Genomic DNA, 23,969 nt, shown 5'->3' with positions numbered 1-23,969 from the left:
AGGTGGGATTCTGAGATCAAAAATTCAAACGAAGAAATTCCGCTCAGATGATTCGTGCGAAAGGACGAAGGTTTAAATTAAAAATATACAACATCCTGTACAAACATCATACAATCAACAAAGGCTATCTAAGAATTTCCAACCCTTTCGTAGTCTAAAATTTCCACTTTTTATACAACAAAACACGCATAAAGATTAAACCAAAAAATATTCATACCTATTGCTCCTCGGCAGTAAAATCTGGCTCTGCTGGCTTCTGAAGCAGCATGGGTGGTACCCTCTCCGGCACTCTAGGCTTACGAGGACCATTGCGACGTATAGCACGAAGTACATTAGCGGCAAATCGTGAGGCGTAAATAGTGGCACCCAGACTTGGAGAATTTCCACCAGACTTCGCCAATGCATCTTTCAACCTATTTTCTTCTTCCCTAAGGGACTCTTCTAGTTTCTTTTTCGTGTACCGGCGCCACGCAGCTTGTATAAAGCAAGCTGCCCAAGTCCTCCATTGCTGAGAGTAAAACCTGAAAGTGTGTCGGAGCTGCTTACTGTGAAGCCTCCGAAATTGGGAGGCGACAAACTTCAAGTCATCAGCCATTAAAGCAAATGCTTCGACTTCAGTCAGTGCGCGGACCGTTCTAGTAGAGATAGGAAGATTGGATGATGAAAGGGGATCCAGAGCCCATGTAAGCAGCTCTTCACCACAGAAGTCACCAGCTTTGAGATATTCAGAGTTGAAGAACCCGGTTCTTCCCCCATTTGTGGTCATGGTCAAAAGCTGCCCTCGCATAATGAAGAGCATCTCATCAACCGGGTCTCCCTCACGAACAATGTGGCTTTCCTCTGTGTAGAGCACTGGCTTCAGGAGATCACACATTGCATCCAACAGTTGTTCATCCATTTTTTCAAACATCGGTACCTTGAATTAATCCAAAAAGCAAATATAAATAAGTTAATCTCGAATTGGCAGAAAAAGCTTAAATATTCATCACTCCATGCAAGAAAATGGAATAGAGGTAAAAATTATGTCGTGAAAATGTAGAAGAGCTTACTCTCATGAGAAGAGCCAGGCAAAGATGCCGCTTAATGTCCCTCCTGAGGTCCTTGGGGAGATTGCGTAGGAGGTTCTCCTCATCAACACCTCTAGTTTCTTGCCATCTGTATTGTTCATACCGTCGAATTCTCTCCCTTAGATTCTCAGGGAGCAGGCGATGAGCCATCCATTGCTGAGCGTCTTGCCTCTTTACTCTCATCTCCTCCAATCTAGTAGTTGTAGACTGCAGATACGTCTGTTTCAGAGAATCAAAGAACAATAGGTGTTTATGACATCCCGACAAGATTCATGCAAGTTCTTTAAAACCTAAAAATAAGCTCAATTTTTGTCTCTTCAAAATTAATTCCCTTCCTCAGCATGATGCATGTACCCTCTTGAAAAGAAGCCAGAAATAAAATAAATAACAATAATAGCAATTATAGTAATAATAATAATAATAATAATAATAAATAGTAATAATTTAGAAGAGAAAACAAAGGAAACATATTTTTATTTAACATTATGTGCCTGATGCTCATTTGGCCAGGAAAATCCTGAGCTCGAGATGTGCTAGCTCACGCTGCACACCAGGCATTTGAGATGGCTAAGGCCCGTGGTCATGATAGGACACAAAGTGCTTGACGCAGCAGCAAAGCAAAGCGCCTAAGCTGCAACGATGTACAACCCTCACAGCAGCAACACAAGGTGACAACAACCTAGTTTGACCTAGGTTTCCCACTGCCAGACCAGGTCTGGCCCGGTAGCTCTGGTTGCCAGCTACCTACTGCCAATTCTTGGCAGGGATTTAGTTTTGATTTTTTTTATTTCAATAATTTTGATAATTATATATAAAAGAAATTAAACTAGAATTCTATAGTTTTTTAACAATAATTTTTAAACATTTTGGCTATGTTTGGACAAGTCCAAAAATTTAGTGGAATTTATTTCATTTGCAACCCACATTTAGTTTTCACTAAGCTGAAACGTAAATTCTGTTAGAAAATAAAAAATTAATTCCACATAGAATTCCACATGTAATGGAAAAATGCATTCCAAACTCAATTAAATTTGACTGAATTTCGAATACATTATTCTAATTCCACATAAATTTTCATGAGGTCAATTTTTATCATTTTATGAACGAACTTTTTACCATTCCTAGTTGAACCATGGTTTGCAGATAAGTTCTAAATTTCTAAATCTACTCCAAACATTTCCTTAACAAGTAATAAAATATATAATTTTAGGGGTCCTGTAAATCTTTGTTTTAAGGGTAGTAAGGGTTTTGCCTATTTCTTACCCTTTCAAACCTAACATTAACTTCTTGAAAGAGGGGATGTTTGTAAGTTAGGTTAAATTATTCCTCTCTAACTTGACTATAATCTCACTGTCAAATTCAAAGTTCAAACCAAAAACTAATGGTACCCAAATTTGATTATAAACCGAGTCTCTTAACCAATTTATATACCATAAAGCTAAGCAAAGTGCGGAAAACTATGCATTTTCAACAAAAAAAAGTACAAAAATTATGCTGTGTCGCATCATTGTCCCATACCGCAAGCAGAATAATCATGTTTTGAATGTACTTTTCTGGGTTTCGCCTGGGGGGGGGGGGGAGGAGAGGAGGGAGGGAGAGAGAGAGAGAGAAACAGAGAGGTGCACACCTGCATGTTTCCTATTAGAAATGAAAACAACACCAACCCAGAGATGGAAATAGCGACTGCAAAGCAGATTTCCCAGAAAAAGGTACTTGTTTTAAGATTTTGACCAAGAGAACTGCAAAAAGAAGAATCATTTAGTTTTCTTCATCCATAGAAGTTAAACATAATGAGTAGAAAATCAGGAGATAACAAAATGTGCATTTCTCATTCAAGAAAAAGCATGACTATGCAATGATAATAAATACATTAAGAAACATGCATCATACAGTGAAAACAACAACACTGGGTCATAACAGCTGCTAAGGGCAACAGAACTAAAATTTTGTTAGCCTAAATGTTAAGATCCCAATTTGGAATCTTGTATGGGTCTGGTAGAATAAAAATCAGAAGCCATAAAAGATGAATACCTCTTCTATCTTCTTCCGTTATTTCTTTGGTTTTTAAGAATTTGATGAGCTCACTAAGAGAACCTAACAATCTCCATAAGTTTAAAAGAACTCAAGAACTCCTAAAATTATTTTCTGCATAATAGCCTTGTGAAGGCATACAACAGCACACAAATAACTGCATTGCAAACATAAACCTGACAGGCAAAGCATATAGCTCGGATGGCATGAGGCTCATTTACTGGAGATCAATTATTCGATTTCGAGTTCTAACTCATCAAATCTGAAAAAAGACCTAAATTTGACATAGCTGAGAGTAAGTCGCCACCTGAAAAACCAAAAACACCGAATGATAAACTAATATGTACAAACTGACATTTTTAAATTTATAATAAGTGCAAAAGGTGGAACCATTGCTTAATTTTAAAGGTTGGATTCAATATGACCTAAAATGCTCTCTGGTGATTGCAATCTCCACTAGTTCTTCAAAAACCAGAAAAGCTTCTGAGAAGGGTAACCAGGGGTAAACTTTTCATCATAATTAAAACAATGACCTTTTAGCTGCTGTTCTTAAACTTCTAGCTGATATAGCCATTTATCTTGCCTGTGATGAGAAAAAGTAGGACTGAGCCTCCCCTAGCATGGAAGACTTTGTTTTTTTTTTTCTTTGAAATAAAAAGTAAGACACTAAAGGGGTGCGACCCATATACAAATATTTATATCTCAGTAACTATATCTATGATATTTCCAAAATCATACCCCAAAATTAAATGTCATAACCCAAAATTAAACAGCCAAAAAATAGTGTAACCATCTATTTCTAACTTTATATATTTCACTGTTAATCCCCTCAAATGCTATATATTTACATATATACATTCCACCCTATATATTTACATCTGTCTCTAGCATGGAAGACTTTGTTGGATAAGGATCACCACAATATTCATGAAGTCTGGCCAAACTCATGGCATTTGGCAAATTAATTGGTTTGTGTAATTCCTCTTCTGTTGAATATAATCTTGAAGCCTGGTTAAGAAAATTTCAACCTCTTGATCTGGAGTGTTAGAACTTGCCCATGCTGTCAATTGTTCAAATTGACATTGCTATTTTCAACCAAACTGATCACGCTCAATTTCACTAGTTCTCTTAACTTGTTGCTTCGTATATGAGGCCCAAAGTGCACTGATGCTTAAAACCATCACATGAAACGGTTGGCCCATCTCTCTGCAATTCCAAAAACCACAACTAAGCAACTCCTTACCAAGTGGAATGATGGCAGTTCAAACTTTTTTTCTCCAGGTGTGTCTTGGTGTCTAAAGAAATGCTAAGCACTTATTTATCTATCTCTTTTTTTTTGGGATAAACCTATTTATCCATCTTAAACTATCTATCTTCCCATTATATTTGGGAAAATCCAACTAAATATATTTTGGGATAAAATGGGACTGCCACATGTTCCAGCCCCTGGACTTCTTTTATCTCAACCTTTCTCTACTAACGCTTCCTTCACCAACATCACCTCTGACTTCTGGACATCAGATAGATACATCGGCCCATAACTAATCTAGACAACCAGCCAATTTGTGGCGTTGTGTGCAAACACTTCCCTCTCTTGCTTCCGCTCAAGACTATCTTATGCCCTATCCTCCTGGTACAATTTAAGGAAAAACTAAAATGTTGTCGGAAAGATCATACATCAATAACAACAGATGGCTCTGCTATCAAATAGTTATGATCCCTACTTCGGGATCTTGTTCTGACTCACTATAAACTCATTAAGAGAAATTGCAACAATCTCCAAAAGTTCAAAAAAAAACACAATTCAGGAACTTCTAAATTATTTTCTGCATAAAAATCTTATTCAAACAGCAGTAGTCTTTCAAGGCTACAACAGTACACAAAACTGCATTTCAAACTGACATAACTGACGAGAAACTGCTATCTAGAGACCAGAAACACAGAAACAAACTGACATTTTCAAATTTAAAATAAAACTGAAGATAAGCAGATCTGATTAGGACAATCATCTGTTGAGGTAACACAATCAATATGTCAGAAATCAAAACCATTCAACTTGCCTGTCCTAACAACCATGGATAATTTCCTAATCAGCAAAAAAAAGAATCAATTAAGTAGGACTAAAGTTTTCAGCATAAATCACCTTAGGTTCAAATCATTGTCCACATACACTAAGAACCTACCCTATCCTGCCTCTCCAAAAAGGAAACAATCAAGCTATTTGTATCTGTGTGCAATTGTGTGCACAATGCATGAATAACATGTTCAAATTAGAGCCAGCTCACTGTAATTTTGGGTCTTCTAGGAAGCATACAACAACCGAAAAATACACATGAAAAAAAGCATGATATCCCAACTGACAAAGAAACATATTGCAAATCATCAATCCTGAATTTCTCATTATTTTTAAAAGGAATATCACATGTTCCAACCTCAGATTTTGCAGGCCCCACCAAAAGCAGTAAAAGAATTTCTGTGGGAAATCTGTTGATGTCACAACACCGGATTGAAGAGCGTCGAGGAATATTCCAAAATCAAAAAGTGTTGTATTTGGTGTCTGAATAGGACAGGATTTATTCAGAAACACGTTACTTCCTAAGTTACTATCACAGTAAAGAGCCTCAGGGGAACAGGTAGAATTCTTTCCACAGGCCTGTCTCCAGCATACTGTTTCTCTTTCGATAGAAAACAAGTACCAAAAGGCTCCAAGACCCTGTAAGAAAAGCTAATCAGTTCATAAAACAGAAAGACCTGCAAGAGAGACAATAATGACAATAAAAATTAACTTATAAGTTTTGTTTTTTTTTTTTCAGTGTTATGTGGAGGATGGCTCCTGATAATGGTGGGGAGTGGGTTCAAAACCACCTCCACCGGTTCCATGTAGGACATTATGTGACTTGAGCCTAGCAGGTTGCCAACATAACATCAAAAAGGCAAGAAAGAGTATATTACGTACAAATAAAAAGACTAACTAAACATGCCACATCAAATTTACAGCTCAAAAATGAACTCTTTAAAAGAAATAATCAAGAGTTTGAATGCTTCAGTCCGTTCTTCAGTGATCAAAGTGTTTTGCTTCTATATTTCATTACAGTGTCAATGATAACATTCAAAGAGGCATCATCATACTTTGGTATCTCTTCATAGTTCTTTCACGTTTAACCACCATCTATCCTCAATGACAAATGAAACCACTCTGCATAAGGGTTCTGGATTTTCCCACTTCCTGTTTTCACCTCTAATCAACAGTATGCATTGGTAGCTTGATTTGACTGGAAATCACTCCTTAGTAAAGCAAATTGGACTTGTTATTCAGTTTGACTGAAACATGTCCTCACATCTTTGATATGGAACCACATTCATCAATCACATGCATTGCAAATTTTCCGCATTAAACAGCTTTGTTTTTAATATGGTCTTTCCATCCCACATATACACCATATGGCTTCCTCTTTTATTTTTTTTTTTAAATAACTATATGACTTCTTCTTATAAAATATTCCATTTGCTCTTAGAAGATTTTATAGTTTCCTCTTAAAAGGATATCATATATACCAATTATCATTTGCGGAGCATCAACCTCTCAGAAGAAACAGCCAAAGAGCATATAGAGAGGCAACTGACATAAACCATGAAAAATGTAATGCAGCATTTGTATTTATACTATTTTTAGCTATCATACTTACATGACTGACAAGCATGTAAAGAAAGAGATTAAATGCAGCTCCAAGCCAAGCAGTCTCAGTCAGTATGCCCGAAGTCCTGGTTACTTCCTTGTATAATGGATATATTCTAATCAATCGAGGAATATATTGGAGGGTGATAACAAATTTCAACAAATTCTTCGTATTCAAGGGCTTTGAGCCTCCCAATTGAGGAATGACAATTAATATAACCACCTGAGCATTTGATAGCAGGTTAAAACTAACCCCATAACTTATAAGATGATGTTATTTAACAAAATTGACCTGTCATATTTCCTAAGGATAAAAAATCTGAAAAATGAAGTTTTAGAAGAGCAAAAAGTGTCAAAATAAGAAATTTTTAGTAAGAAGTATGAAGTGTTCCCATTTTTTTTTGCACTTGATAATAAAGGTTCTTATAGACATCATATTGGCATGGTAGGAAAAAACCAGCAAAGCAGAAAAGTTCCTCTACCTGGGGAAGTGGAAGAACCGCAAGAATATCAATAATGAAATACGAAGATAGATATCTCCTTGCTATTGCCCATGTGTCTTCAACTAATACACCTCTTCCAAATACTCGAGAAGAAATGAAGCCAGTACGAAACTGAAAAATTATGTGAAGTATATAAAAGATATCTGTGAACGAACGCAATACACTAGCTGTAATCTCCATCTTCTTGTCCAAGTCCAGGCACTTGTGTTCATCATTGACTATGGGGACATAGAGAAACAAAGGATCCAGTGATACTGCAATTACACATGCCAAAACAAATATCTTATTCCACCGTTGGAGGAATGGGCCCTGAGGATCAAGAATTTTCTTTGCAGAACCCAAGCCACGTGCAACAATGCTATTAAATGAGCAGGATTTCAAGGATTTCTTTATCCGTTTAATCCTTTCTGAACCAGATTCAATACTTCTTTGAAACTTTTCAGAGAAGGAGTTTATCATTGTCCTGATTCTCCCTGAATAGAATCCATTAGTAGCAGAATATTGTGCTTCAGGACTCTTCTCCGAGTTCCAATCCTGGAACCTGAAAAACATGTTATCTTCGATATTCAGATCATGACATTACTCTATGCTCAAATGAAGGAAAAACATCTTAAGAGCACGAAGCAATAGTAAGCAAAAGATGATAATGAAATTTTGCAACATACTTCTCCAAAGCACAGAAAGACTATATAAATTTGATCCATCACTTTCTACATGTGGATTGGCTTGTATCAATTTGTTAAAGAAAAAACATTTTAGATCATGGGAGATAACAATCATTCAGTAGCAGCAACATTAGTGGAGGTACTACATGCAAACAAATAGAAAGTTGTTTTTTCAGAGGCAGTAAGAGTTGCTAACTCGAATGTCTTGGTTATTCACCAAGAAAAACCCACTATGGGTGCAGTTGGTAACATCAATCTTGGATGGGTTGTCCATATTCCATAACAGGCAAGATAATTATATTGGGCCTAGTAATAAGTAGCATGGAAACAAGGACACTCATTGCATCAAGCTCGTAAGTATGAATTTCAAAAATGAAGAAAATGAATTTTCTGCTTTTGCTTAAGAAAGCAATACACTTGTTAAAGATTCAAGAATGTCTAAAAAGCATAGTCTGTACACTTCATTAAACAACTTATCAATCTGTTGAATGAATTTGCATGTTTTAAATGTTTTATTATTTGTAGCCTTATTAGTTAATTTGAATTACCTAATCCATAAGGATTTTATGCTGAACCTAATCTATAGGAATTCTTGACTGTCTTTTTGTTGTAATTTACTTATTTAAAGATTAGCTAATTGGCTGAAAATTCAGATCATAAAATTTATATCAGTATCAAATTTTCTTCTCCTCTCGCCTGAGTTTATTCTTATTTTACTCTCTTTTAGATCTAACACAAACTGAAACTATCACCAACATGGAAATAACTAAACATGAGAAATCAATGAAAAGGAACCAACCTCACAAACTTCTCCTGCCGGAAATTCATAACTATTGCTTTTTCACAATACTGTTGCTCGATGAACAACCGATCTTGGATAAAATAACAGAAGAAACTTCTTCAAGTACTCTCAAAGTTCTCAGTGCCGGATTTCAAGGGGGAAAAAAAGCAAAAAACTACAAGTTCATGTATTTTGGGTAAGAAGCTCTGGTGGCTTGACATGTTCATTGGCATCAAATCCAGGTGCAGGCCGTACACCAAAGGACATTATCTAGAACCAAAGCAACAAGAAAACGTAAGCCAGACCTGATAAGAGATAAAATACTCAATTTAACATACAACTTAGGAACAACCTAGAACGCAGTATACCATGTGTGCTAACTGATAGTGATTAAACACAATGAAAAGACTAAAAAGTTACATCTGGCGCATGTCTCCATTATTCCAAAAGTTACAGATATTCCACTAACATCGGCATCAAAAATATCTAAAATTGCAAAAAGCCACTACTTCTACAAACCAAAAATTAACAAACTTCCAATTAGAGAATAAATTAAAAGAAATTTTTGCGGGAAAATAGCAAACAAAAAAGGAATCAAGAAACATGCGTGACAAAGAAAAAATTGAATTATATCTCCTAAATTGTCCGGAATCAATTTTGCAACCATTTGATCAACAGAATCCAAAACTTCCTCCAGAAAATGACAATAACTTCATTTATTTCATTAAGAAAGTACGAAATAATGAAAACAAATATGAAATACAGAACAAAATACGTACATATAGCACAATCCGTAAGCAACAAAACCACAACAAACAAAACTTGAATTGAGAACCACATGGATATCTAACATATTTTACAGTGATTGAAGGAGAAAGAGAGAAGATAGAATACTAACAAAGAGCCTACAGCGAAGAAAATAAAAAGAAAAAGAGAAGCAAAGCTACCAAACATCCACCAGATGTTGAAGCAGAGGTCACCAAACAGACTGTAATCACGAGCGGGTACTTCTCTTCTGCTTGTAGAAGAGAGAGAAAGAGAGGGAGAGAGAAGCTTCGCAGAAACCTCCAGTCTCTCTCCAACAGGGACTGGGATCGTCTTCTTCAGTAATTATGTTTTGAAAAAAAATTTCTCACAATTTGGGCGAGAGAGAGAGAGAGAGAGAGAGAGGGAGAGAGTAGAGAGAGTCCAACAGGATACACCGGATGGGAAAATGAAAATCTTGTGCATTGGGTCCCACTGCGAAACTTTCATACAGAGTAAAGGTTTCTGATCGTTGCCTACGGTGCGATTCAGTCCGGTTGTTCCGGTCTAATAGCAATTGACCGCTGTCTGGAGTATTGTTCCGTTAAATTTAACGGTCAAACCAGAAATTTCCATTATGTGAGTGATTTATAATTATGAATAATTATATATTTACCAAACTAATTTTTATTATTAATATTTTACTATGCAAACAGTTAAATATTTAAAAAAAATAGATATCGAATATAAAATCTAATATTAATTTTGAAAACATATTTATATAAATACAAATAATTTCTTCGTCGTTACGTTTCAATATGAACCGGAGACGATTTCTTTTTTTCCACCCCGTGAGCACGGTAAGTGTCTGCCGTTTGTTCGGATGCAGAGCAAGTCAAAGAACCACAGAGATTCTCAACTTTCGTTGACTTCCCATTGTACTGTACGGTTAAGTTGTCGGCAAATTTTACAGGGCATCCCCATCTTCCACCAAACCCAACATTTATGATTTTTCTTTTTTAAGTCACGGTATTTTCAATAATTATTTTTATTAAATATTAAATAATTTTTTGTATAAAAATATTGTTAGCCAACAGTATTTTAATTGATTTTAGTATTTTTCGGCTTTTTTAAATTTTTTTATATTTTTAAGAAAAATTCAATTTACCTAATTAAAAAAAATAGAAATTAACTTTTTTCGTATTAATAAATAACCCACTTATTATTTTCTTAAATGGGAATTCTTACCAACAACCCACGTGAAGTCTCTACTTGGGTCAAAATCAATGTATGTCTACGTAGTAGGTATAGTTATTTAAGGATGCGGTTAATTTTATTATTATTTATTATTATTCCCACCTTGCCATCGAACGTTGCCAAACCAGGCAAGCGAGGGGAGGCTTGGTCAGAAGATAAACCAACTCGTTACAAATAATCAAACTCCAATGGCACTACTGATATATATATATATATATATATGTTCATGACCACCTGTATAAATATAAAATGGAGGCAATGGTAAAACAGTTTTTAATTAGGAATTTTATTGAATTTTATAATTTGTTTGTTCTTTTTCTGTATACATTGAAGTGAACCCAATATATATATTCATGAATTTACTTGTATGCATGTTATTATTATTTTTTATACAAAATAAATGAAAACTATGAACAACAAAGAGACAGGGACACAGCAAAACCTAGAAGTTACATATTATAAGGCCGTGAAACCCAAAGAGATCATCTTTCGTGAAGTTTATGAGCTCCGTAGATGAGTGACGCTGGATTGGATCCTTTTTTCTATCAAAACATCGGATTTCTGAATTCTCATAGGGGCTTTTTGGAATTTCCTTAAGAGCCTGTTGAATAATTTTTATGGATTTTGTTATTTTACTTATTCGCACTAAATAACGAGCTAATGAATCTCCTTCTTTTTGTCACTGGACTTCCTAATCAAATTCATTGTAACACTCAGAACGATCAACTTTACGAATATCCCTCTATCCCAGACGCACGTAGCATTGGTCCGGATAAACCCCAATTTATTGCTTCTTCTCCACTAATAATGCCTACTCCTTCAACTCGTTCTAAAAAAATAGGATTTCGTGTAATAAGTTTTTGATATTCAACAACCCCTATTAAAAAATAATCAGAAAAATTCAAGTATGAGTTATGAAACTAAAAAAATATTCAGTTAGCTAAATAGTTAGTACTACAGTTATACTCACAGTACACACCTGAATCTTAACATTTCAATCTTTCAATAATTAAGTCTTTATAACTAGAATCATGTTGGAATTAGTATTGATATAAATTAATTTTTTAAAATATGTTATTTAACAATATTAATACATGTTATAATTTATTCTTCTGTAATATTAGTTATGAATTTTATCTATTTAAGGTAAAGTGATAGACAAATTTTGAGTTATTAATTTTGCAACGAGAAATGCCAATACAATTTTTTGATTCAATTGTACTTAAAATATAAATAATACACTAACAGGCTCGTGTTACAGAGAACTTGTCGATATATTTTTTAACTGATATATCATACGAGCACTAAAAGATGTTTCATCCTACCTATATTATTACAGTTTAATAAATCTGCTACTTATTAAATATTTTATAATATACATCAAATAAGTACTCGATTTAATGATGTATTATTTAAATAAATACATTTACACTTGAAGGGGTTAGTTCTCGATTTAATCTACTTTTAAATATGACCGATAAAATTTGTTGTATTCGTTAGAAATAAAAATTACTAAAATTAAAATCAAATAGAATTTTAATTAACGAGACAAAATTAAATACCCCGTATTCACTTACATAACTTTATTTAACACAAACACTAAATTCCTCATATATTAAATTGGTGCAAGCTTAATTATTATTAACTCATTGATTGTGAATTACGAACTAAATAAAATTTTGTGTTGAATAAATAAAATTAATTCGTATTTACTTTTTCATAAATATATATATATATTGTTCGTCGGATTATAAACTTGTTGTCACATGAAATATGAGGGCAAATGATCCCTACCCACGATGCGTGAAAATAAATTATAGGAGAAAATAAGAAATGGTTATTGAATATTGAGTTAATTATAAGTAAGTTTTATTAATTTGAGAAAATTACAATTGAAATGCTGTATTTTGAGTAAATACTATAATTTAATACGATAAACTAATTATATGTGTTAAATTTATTACTAAGACATCGATTAATCTATTTTAAAACGATACACGTTAACTTTATGTAAAAATATATTAACTAAAACCAGTAAAAAATTTAATTGATTAAGTTTTTCTTATTGTAATTCTTCGAATTGTTTTATTGATCTTAAAGTGAGACACGAGTTTTTTATTTTTTACCTTAATTACAATTTATTTACTTAAATAATAGTAAATGCGTGCTTCCGAGTGTTCATGTGAAAATGTAACGCCCCGTTTTTTTTTTTTCCTTTTTTATCTTTTCACTTCTAATGGCGTAATTAAAACAACTAATTCCATAATCAAATCAGTCATGCACATAGAAACACTATCACGATCTCATATTCAATGTCAAGATAAACCTACAATCATGTACGAGACATCGCATACAATATAGCCGTACTCACTATTTACACTACTATCAACTTTTACACACTCAATTCTGTCAAAAGAAAGGAAAATCTTTATCCTGTCGCTCTATATACTAGGTTCGGACACCAGCAACTTCGATCCGGACTCTGTTCCTATATCATCTGTAAAGAATAAAGAGTAAATTCATATAATTCAGTACAGTAATAATCAAGTTACAGGTATGAGATGCAACAATATAAAACCTCATACTTCTACAAATATTTCATTATTTAACCCAAACCCCACCTTACTATCACCATGAGACTACTCAAGGCTAAAGCTCACCCCGGTATCTCAACGATCATACCTATCAAGGGTGACCATCCTCCAACGCTACCCCAAGCGTACTAACATTGTCACCCACCACCAAAATCGGCGACCACCATCCGCCTCTTGACCCCTACCAGGCCACGCACGCACACCATTATCATTCACTCTCGTCATCAACATCGGCGACTATCATCCACCTACCGACCCCTAATGGGCCACACACACACATAATGATCATTCTCTCCCATCACCAACGTCGGCGACCATTAGCCACCTCTTAACCTCTAATGGGTCACACACACACACAATGATCATTCTCTCCTGTCACCAACATCGGCGACCATTAGCCACCTCTCGACCTCTAATGGGCCACACACACACACAATGATCATTATCTCCCGTAACCAATATCGGCGACCATTAGTCACCTCTTAACCTCTAATGGGTCACACACAAATAATGATCATTCTCTCCCGTCACCAACATCGGCGACCATTAGCCACCTCTCGACCTCTAATGGGCCACACACACACATACACAGTTATCATTCTCTTCCGTCACCAACATTGACGACCATTAGCCACCTCTCGACCTCTAGTGGGCTACACATACACACAGTTATCATTCTCTCCCGTCACCAACATCGACGACCATTAGCCACCTCTCGACCTCTAGTGGGCCACACATACACACAGTTATTATTCTCTCTTGTCAATAACATCGGCGACCATTAGCCACCTCTCGACCTCTAATGGGCCACACACACACACACAATTATCATTCTCTCCCGTCACTAATATCGGCGACCTAGCCCCCTGTCCATCAGGATCTCCCGACTAACACCACTATCGGTGGCCAACCTACTCTCTTTACTCGTAACTGCCAATATCGGCGTTCCCCTTATAGTGTATCCAATAATATTTAACATGCACACAACCGCAAATTCCCCTTGCTGACCACTAAGACACGACAACCTATATGTAATTCCCACCATGCATGCTCCACATATCTCCCTTTCCTACTCTCTAATTTCCCAGCATACCTCTACTCCCAACCCCGTTTTCCTTTCTTCTGCTTGCACTAATCCCAACCTCCCACTGTTCCTCGTTCTCCCTCTTCATGCGGCACACTCTAAGGGTTCCCACTCACACCGCATTCCTTATTCTCTCTCCTTCTTTGGTCTCCTACAGGCATGCCCACACAAATCTGCTCTCTCTCACTAATCTCAACAACCACACTCCTCCCCCTTATGGACCTCACTCACACCGCATTCCCTCTCCGTCACAGACTTCACTCACACTACTTACCCCTTTTCTCTCTCCCCCTTGGTGCTCACCCAGTCCTACTCTCTCACAAAGCCCCAACAATCACACTCATCTCCCTCACGAACCTCACTCACACTGCACACTCACTCCACCTACTCCTTCTTTCTCCTCCCTCGGTGCTCCCTGAACCTACTCTCTCTAGTAATACCCCTAACAATCACACTCCTCTCCCTCATAGACCTCACTCACACTGTAAATCCTTCTCTCTCCCGGCCTTCGCTCACTTCGTATCCCCACCTCTCTCTTGGACCTCACTCCCACCGCCATCCTCCTTCTTTCTCCTCCCGCGATGCTCATACAGACCGACTCTCTCACACACACCTCACTTACACCACAAATCCTTCTCTCTCCCAGCTTTCACTCACTCTGCATCCCTACCTCTCTCTCGAACCTCACTCACACCACCATCCTCCTTCTTTCTCATCCTGCGGTGCTCACGCGGACCTACTTCCTCCCACATACCTCACTCATATCGCACACTCACTCCCTACACGGCCTCCTCCGTACACCGCCACCTCTATATGCACTCACAAATAAACACTACACCTCTAACCAAGCCAAATCTCTCATCAGCATTCCAATCCTAAATCCACACATGAAATTGAATCTTTACCGTACCTCCCATTTCCATCTTCCTTCCTCCTGTCGATCGCGCTATCACCGTCTGTGATCTCCTTCTCTCTCCCGTCTCGCTCCTCTCCGCTCCGATTCCCTTCTCTCTCTTTCTGGAACCTTCCTTCCTCTCTTCTTTCTCATTCCCGCTCTCTTCCTTCTCTGTTTTTTCTATTTTCTTTCTTTTTTTTTCCCTCTTCTCTTTTTCTTTCCTTCCTCGTCCCCTATTTATATCCCACCAGCTTTCTCAAAACAACGTCGTTTTCTCCCTTTCAAAACAACGTCGTTTTCCCCTCTTCAAAATGACGACATCACTTTCCCCTCTTCAAAACGGCATCGTTTCTGTAAGGACTAGAAAGTAGAAAGACTAGAAAGAAAAAATAAATAATAAATAAATAATAATAATAATAATAATAAAAATAAAAATATAATAATTAAATAAATTTCTATCAGGTAGGAAACGACGTCGTTTTAGAGAGGGGAAAAACGACGTCGTTTTGAAAGAAAGAAAAACGGCGTCGTTTTGGGATGAAGGAAAACGACGTCGTTTTGGGGTAGGCTGGCAGAGTATAAAGGGAGGTCGGGAAAGGGAGAAGAAAAAGATAAAAGAAAAAAAAGAAAGAAAAGGAAAAAGAGAAAAAAGAGAAAAGGAGGGAAGGAGGGCAGCGGAGACGAAGAAGAAGAGGAAAGTTCCAGAAGGAGAGAGGAGAGAGTCGGGGCGGAGGGGAGCGAGAAGGGAGAGGGAAGGAGGCCGTGGACGGACGACGCGACCAGCAGGAAGAATGAAGATGGAAACGGGAGGTACGGTGAAAATTTGAGTTGTTTGGTGTGGTGTGTGTGTGTAGAGAATTTTGTTGCAGGTTGCGGCGTCGGCAATGGCGCGACGGGGTGGAGCAGTGAAGGTAGGCCGTAAGCGTGGGGTTGTCCTGCGCGCTCACGGAGGTGACCGGGGGAGGAATTGAAGGTGTGGCGGTGTTGGAGGCGTGTGGGGAGCCGTGGGGAAGGATGGGGGTGGTGCGGGTAGAACAGAGTGAGGAGGATGTGAGAGGACAATCTAGGGGGCGCGGGTGGGATAAAAACTCGAGAGGACAGAAGAGGTGTGTGCGTGGGTGGGGATGTGGAGGGAGCCGCTAATAGGCGGCGATGTGTTTCCCCGAAATGCACGGTGGTGAGGGCGTGTGTGTGGCGTGAAACGGTGCAAGCTGAGAGGTTAATCGCCCTAGGTAGGCAAAAGTGTATAGGAAACGGGAGGAGGCAGGAGGATGGGGGAGGTAGCGGGTAGGGGGCAGTAGGAGAGGGAAGGGGGCTGGAAGGTACGGCAGAGGGGACTAGGAAACAGGATTTGAGGGGGATTGGATGAGAGAAGAGGAGTAATGTGGTCAGTAGGAGTTAGCAAGTTAGAGCGCTTGGGACTAGCATGGTATAAGGGGAGATGGGAGCATGCGGTTGGGATGGGAGATTTGGAGGCCGTTGGTGGGGGCGGGTTGAGTCGCTGATGTTGGTGGAGCAGGGAGGGGATATGTGTGTGGGTGTGGCCTAGCAAGGTTGAGAGGGGTAGGAGGGTGTATGAGTCACGGATGGTGGTGACGGGAGGTGGAAATGTTTGTGTGTGTGCGTGGCCCAACGAGGTCGAGAGTTGGAGGAGTGAGTATAAGTCACCGATGTTGGTGACGCGAGATGATGGTATTTGTGTGTGTGTGTGGCGTCTTTGGGTGGAGGGGTGGAGGAGGGAGTGTAGGTCGGTGGTGGTGGTGACGCGAGAGGATGGTATTCGTGTGTGTGTGTGGCCTCTTTAGGTCGAGAGGTGGAGGAGTGAGTATGAGTCGCCGATGTTGGTGACGCAGAATAATGGTGTTTGTGTGTGTGCGTGGCCTATTAGGTGGAGAGGTGGAGATATGGGTATGAGGCGCCGATATTGGTGGCGTGGAGTGAAGGTGGTTGTGTGTGTGTGTGTGTGGCCTCGTGAGGTCGGGAGATGGAGGAAGAGTGTATGAGTCGCTGATGTTGGTGACGGGAGTTAATGGATGATTGTTGGGTGGGTGTGGTTGTTTGGTCGTGCTATTTCATTGGAATAGGACCTTGATGATTAGTGTAGGGAGGGGGTTATGAGTTGGTTGGGGTTGGGTAGGATAAATGCATATAGACATTTCTGGGAATTCTTGTCACTGCATATTGCACTTACAACTTGATTTTTATCGTATTGAGTTATGTGAACTCACTTCTCATCATTCACAGGTGGAGTAAGAACGGAATTGGGATCCGAGTGGCTGGTAACAGAGCCCCGTCGGTAGTGCCATAGGGCACAAGTTTTGTTTGTGATTTAAAGTAGTTTGAAAGGATGGTTTAGTCTGGATATTGAATATCTAGGAATGTTTGATGTTGTATTACTATGTGTTGTAGAGGTAGAGATGTATGTACAATTGATTTGGAACAAGGAAGGTGGACAAGTTTCTCTTGTGCATGGTTGGAATAATATGGATTTCGGTATTGTGTTGTATGAGTGCTTTATCGTATACCGTTAAGAAAAATAAAAAAAAAACGGGGTGTTACAGTTTCCCCCCTCTTTTTTTTTTTAGTTACTACAGAAAATCACCTTAATGATAAAATTAATTTAACATTATAAAGTATTACAAGATAAAAGTACAGTATTATATAATTACTACATGTAACAAAATCTATATATATATATATTATGCTAGTTTGACTTTTTGTATGAGGTGAAAAATTATTATGTTATTATAATAATTTTTTGACGAAAGGTAACTATTCGTTATAGATAAAAATTGAATTATTTCATACGACAACGGATATAATTTTAGTAACAAATAGTTATTTTTATCATAATTATCTATACTAAAAAGTTACGTTTTTAAGTAAAATATTTTATTTACGTTATTATACTCATTATGAGAAATATAATCAGATTTTTTTTTCATGAAAATATATCAAATAATTATTATTCATGTATGTTTTTATTTTATATTTAAACTGTCAATTAAAATACAACTCAAATGTGAAAATTGACAATCAATTCTTAAGTAAATTTTGATAAAACAAATAGATTTTATAGGATATTTTTTTATAATAATTGTAAATATGATCAGATTGAATTGAACTATATAACTAAAATCATATGTTATTTTCGTTATTTAATATATTATAACATATTTAAATGGTTAAATATTTTATAAAATTTAGTTGAATTAAATTAAATAATTTATTTCTTAAATTTATAGTATGATAGCCTATTTGATACCTATGTTTCAAACCAAAAATGCATATTTGATATTTTTGAAAAATCTAAATCTTTCAACAATAAATTTGTAACGCCCAAATAATTTTAAATTATTTTTATTATTATTATTAATTTTATTTTTATTTATTTTATTTTATTTTGTTTAATTTAATTTAATTTAATTTAATAAAAAAATAATAATAATAATTGTAAAATTGGGTAAAAATATTATTTGAATTTAATTGAAATTGATTTTGGGAAAAAGGGGTGAAAATTAGGATTCTTGGAGTATTTTTTAAAAGAAAATCGGAAACCGGTGGTCAAAACGCAATTTAGAAAAATTGTGTCCCGTCAGCGCCACGTCAGCAGCCACGTCAGCGGCCCAGTCAGCAACCCTGGCCAACCAGGACCTGCCGCGTGGCAAGACCACGTCGACCGGGGAACGGGCCACGTGGGTGATCCGCTTGCGCGCGATCGGACAGCTCAGATGCGTCCCCGCGCGCACGGACGGCCAAGATCAAGCGTGCTCATGGACGGCCCAGATGCAATCGCACGGACGGCCCAGATGCACGCGCACGGACGGCCCAGATTTAATCAAAACGAACGGCTGTGATCAAAAGGCAAAAGAGTATAAATAAAACCCCCACACCTGACCACGAAAACCCTAGCCGCCTGCCCTTGCCGGAGAAGACGAACCAGACGCCGGAGGAGCTGGCTGCCGCCACCCGCCGCCTCACCGGGGAGTTTTTCGACCGCCGATCGAGGTAAATTTCATACCCCCAGCTTGTTTTTCCACGCTGAGTTCTCCTGTGGCCAAATCGGAGCCAAAATCCCGGCCAAACGACCAGAAAATATGGCCGAAATCCAGCGGCGCCGTCGCACTCCTCCTCGGTTTTTGCCTCCGATGAGGCCCTTCCCGGCCTCTGTTTGATATAATTTTTATATCACCATGATCACCATTCTTTTCTCTACAGGTTGATCGGAGCCGAATCACCAAAACACGAACCTCACCGGAGAGCCGCCGCACCCGAGAGCACCGTCGCTGGTAAGCTTCGGTTTTTCGTAATTTTTTTGGCCCCCCGAGGGCCCTAGGGTTGTTTTATCGCAGGGACCGATGCAAGTGTGGTCGAATCCGGTCGAAAATGACCGAAAACGGCCAACCCGAGGCGAATCGCCGCCGTGCCAAAATTGCGATATTGGCCGAAAGGGGCCCTGGGTCTAATTTGAGATTTTTTGGGACACGTGCAAGTACTAGTAGTGCGTTCCAGTTCCCCGAAAAAAATTCAGAGAAAATTAAGGACAACCTGTAGGCGCACTGTGGAGCCGTGTTCGGACCCCGAAACAAGTAAGGACCTCTCACCATATTTCCTATCACGGTATTAAGGTTCAATAAATGATAAAACGGTATTTCATGAATCAACAGATGTGTGAAATTGTTTAAGGTCGCTAATAGAGCCCGAGTCTGGTGTGTTTGTCTGTTAGCTGTTGTTTGGCCTATTTTACGGTTTTAAACGTAGTATGAGGTCTGATGTTTTCATTTCATAGTTTCGTGTGCATATATTACTGTTTTATTGATTATGGGTTGAATGACTGAGAACCCGATGTTGTATGTTGTCTTGTTTGGCATAAATTATTGGTTTGCTTGTTTGTGTGTGAATTGATGATGCTGACTGAGGAAAAGGGGAATGAAAGGTTATGTAAATTGATAATTGTATAATGTGATCAGCCTGACTAGATATCCTGGGAGATGGTGGACGGACCGGGTCCGTAGGGAACCCTACCGGGATTGTGGTCTCTCATACCGGACGGGGTATGGAGACCTTATGTGTTTTGGCGCCCATACCGGACGAGGTATGAGGATGACCCGTTTCACCCTCATACCGGACAGGGTATTGAGGTTTATAGTTTTGGTGCCCATACCGGACGGGGTATGGGGACGGCCCTGGAATCTGATTACAAGTGTTAAGGGTTCACGGGTAGCGGGACCCCTATGGATCCCCATGGATACTAGTAGGCTGGTAAATGAGGAAAAATATGTTGTGTAATGATTGAATTGCAAAGGTGTGATAAGTATTATGTTATACAGCTCATATGATTTCATGATAATGATAATGTTATTGCTTCCATATATTGTTTTATGAATTTCACCGAGGTAAGTGGATGGTAAAGGATTTTATTATTGATAAAATAATTTGTTGTAAATTTGCTCTATTGGTCTTTTTGTGTTTTCTACCCACCTTTACCTCCGTGACGGTGAGATAGTGTGATGTCTTTACTGGACTGGTGTAGCTCACTCCTTATTTAATCATTTCAGATCAGGAGGACATTGTTTCCGAGCCCGTTCCGCAGGAAGACGGCGAATGGGACGCCTGAAGACTTCGTAGTCATTTTTATAGCTTTTATTTTCGAGTTTCTCTTTTAGTTAGTTTGTTCTTTTATACTCTGAGCACGTTTTTTGTTTTAGTGTAAGAGATGTTTAATCAAAATTTTTATTACGCTTCCGCATTTGACCTTTTTAATACACATATTTCATTTCAAATTTACGGGGCCGTTACAAAATTTGAAAATGCTAAAGAGCCCGAATGTTAAAGTTCAAGCCACGCTAAAGTTTTTTCCATTGACTTCACGCGAGAAAAAAATGAAAAAATATAAAAATAATACATCTCAATACATACAAAAAATAAGAGAAATGAGAAAAATAATTAGTCGTACTTAATTAATAATTAATTACATAAATTATTACTCATATATTTAAATACATATTCTAAACTTATTAAATTTATTTTAATATAATTTATTTACAAATTATATTATACTAAAACATACTATTAGAAATAGAATATGATCTAAAAATATGGAGGTAATACTAATTTATTTTTACATTTCAAATAGCTCAATATATATATATATATATATATATACATATATTAAATTGGTAAAATATTGTAGTAATAATTATAATTATTGTTACAAAATTTAAAATATATTCAAATATGCAGTGAAAATTTATTTTTATATAATTAAATACTTAAATCAAATAATAAATTAATATATTAAATTGAAAGGATACTTGATATAAAAAAATTATACAATGATTGAGTTATAACAAGTAATTTGAATAATAATAAATTAATGAAAAATTTTACTTTTTAAATATGAATAATTATTATCCAAAATTCAGCCTAAATATTATCTTATTTAAATATTGATAAGCTAACCGTCTTATATTTTTATTTATTTTTTTTCTTAATAAATAAATAAGTACAATTAATCCGAAAAGCATATGATCACACCCCATAGTGGATGCATTAATAGAAATTAATGTTTTAAAATATATTATTTAACGGTATTAAGATATGTTATAATTTATTCTTCTGTAATATTAGTTATGAATTTTATCTATTTAAGGTAAAGTGAGAGACAAATTTTGAGTCATTAATTTTGCAACGAGAAATGCCAACACAATTTTTTGATTCAATTGTACTTAAAATATAAATAATACACTAATAGGCTCGTGTTACAGAGAACTCGATTTAATTGATATATCATACGAGTATTAAAAGATGTTTCATTCTATCTATATTATTATAGTTTAATAAATCAGTTACTTATTAAATACTTTATAATGTACATCAAATAAGTACTCGATTTAATAATGATGTATTATTTAAATAAATACATTTACACTTGAAGAGGTTAGTTTTTGATTTAATATACTTTTAAATATGACCGATAAAATTTGTTGTATGCTTAGAAATAAAAATTACTAAAATTAAAATCAAATAGAATTTTAATTAAGGAAACAAAATTCAATAACCCATATTCGCTTACATAACTTTATTTAACACAAACACTAAATTCCTCATATATTAAATTGGTGTAAGTTTAATTATTATTAACTCATTGATTGTGAATTATGAACTAAATAAAATTTTGTGTTGAATAAATAAAATTAATTAGTATTTACTTTTTCATAAATATATATACATTGTTCATCGGATTATAAACTCGTTGTCACATGAAAGCCGAGGGCAAATGGTCCCTACCCACGATGCTTGAAAATAAATTATAGGAGAAAATAAGAAATGGTTATTGAATATTGAGTTAATTATAAATAAGTTTTATTAATTTGAGAAAATTATAATTGAAATGCTGTGTTTTACGTAAATAATTTAATACGATAAATTAATTACACGTGTTAAATTTATTACTAAAACATCGATTAATCTATTTTAAAACGATACATGTTAACTTTATGTAAAAATATATTAACTAAGACCAATACAAAATTTAGTTGATTAAGTTTTTCTTATTGTAATTCTTCAAGTTGTTTCATTGATCTTAAAGTGAGACTCCGGTTTTTTATTTTTTACCTTAATTACAATTTATTTACTTAAATAATAGTAAATACGTACTTCCGAATGTTCATGTGAAAATCACCTTAATGATAAAATTAATGTAACATTATAAAGTATTACAAGATAAAAGTACAGTATTATATAATTACTACATATAACAAAATCTATATATATATATATATTATGCTAGTTTGATTTTTTGTATGAGGTAAAAAATTATTTTGTTATTATAATAATTTTTTGACAAAATGTAACTATTTGTTATAGATAATAACTGAATTATCTCGTACGACAGTGGATATAATTTTAGTAATAAATAATTATTTTTATTATAATTATCTATACTAAGAAGTTACGTTTCTAAGTAAAATATTTTATTTACGTTATTATATTCATTATGAGAAATATAATAAGATTTTTTTTTCGTGGAAGTATATCATATACTTATTATTCATTTATATGTTTTTATTTTATATTTAAACTGTCAATTAAAATACAATTCAAATGTAAAACTTTACAATAAATTCTTAAATAAAATTTGATCAGACACATAGATTTTATAAGATATTTTTTATGATAATTGTAAATATGATCAGATTGAATTGAACTATGTAACTAAAATCATATGTTATTTTTATTATCTAATATATTATGACATATTTAAACGGTTAAATGTTTTATAAAATTTAATTAAATAATTTATTTCTTAAATTTATATTACGATAGCCTATTTAATACTTATGCTTCAAATCAAAAGTGCATATTTAATATTTTTAAAAAAATCCAAATCTTTCAACAATAAATTTAAAAAGGTTAAAGAACTCGAGTGTTAAAGTTCAAGCAACGTTAAGATCTTTTTCATTGACTTTACGAGAAAAAAAAGTGAAAAATATATTTTTTATTGACTTTACGAGAAAAAAAAAGTGAAAAAATACGAAAATAGTACATCTCAATACAGACCAAAAGTAAAAAAAATGAGAAAAATAATTAATCGTACTTAATTAATATTTAATTACGTAAATTATTGTTCATACAGAATATGATTAAATACATAACAAAACATATATTTA

At 35.7% G+C, this 23,969-nt stretch overlaps 1 protein-coding gene across 2 annotated transcripts; it reads right to left on the bottom strand.

The window, feature by feature from the left end:
- Positions 1-51: 51 nt before the first annotated feature.
- CNGC1 (cyclic nucleotide gated channel 1) lies at positions 52-9,926 on the bottom strand. Of its 2 annotated transcripts, none has more exons than XM_088211982.1 (8): positions 9,671-9,926; positions 8,742-8,993; positions 7,257-7,818; positions 6,785-6,997; positions 5,531-5,811; positions 2,695-2,806; positions 1,050-1,286; positions 52-916 (listed from the first exon to the last, which is right to left on the bottom strand). In XM_088211982.1, the coding sequence occupies exons 2-8, from the start codon at positions 8,768-8,770 to the stop codon at positions 218-220; spliced, it is 2,133 nt and encodes a 710-aa protein (XP_088068108.1). In that variant the 5' UTR covers positions 8,771-8,993; positions 9,671-9,926; the 3' UTR covers positions 52-217. The 2 variants fall into 2 exon arrangements, with proteins under 2 accessions (XP_088068108.1, XP_088068109.1); XM_088211983.1 differs by lacking the exon at positions 9,671-9,926 and adding an exon at positions 9,503-9,525.
- Positions 9,927-23,969: the final 14,043 nt, after the last annotated feature.

The sequence above is a fragment of the Carica papaya genome, chromosome 9 (genome assembly GCF_054855325.1).
Source record: "Carica papaya isolate Zhongbai chromosome 9, ASM5485532v1, whole genome shotgun sequence".
Taxonomy (NCBI): Eukaryota; Viridiplantae; Streptophyta; class Magnoliopsida; order Brassicales; family Caricaceae; genus Carica; species Carica papaya.
This window is presented reverse-complemented; position numbering and strand designations above follow the sequence as displayed.

What these genes read in the sequence shown, in the direction of transcription:
- CNGC1 (XM_088211982.1), bottom strand. Translation starts at nt 8,770, where the DNA reads ATGAATTTCCGGCAGGAGAAGTTTGTGAG. An exon ending in CGGCAGGAGAAGTTTGTGAG is followed by an intron (nt 7,819 to 8,741) that starts GTTGGTTCCTTT and finishes CATGTTTTTCAG; the next exon opens with GTTCCAGGATTGGAACTCGG. An exon ending in CGGTTCTTCCACTTCCCCAG is followed by an intron (nt 6,998 to 7,256) that starts GTAGAGGAACTT and finishes TCAAATGCTCAG; the next exon opens with GTGGTTATATTAATTGTCAT.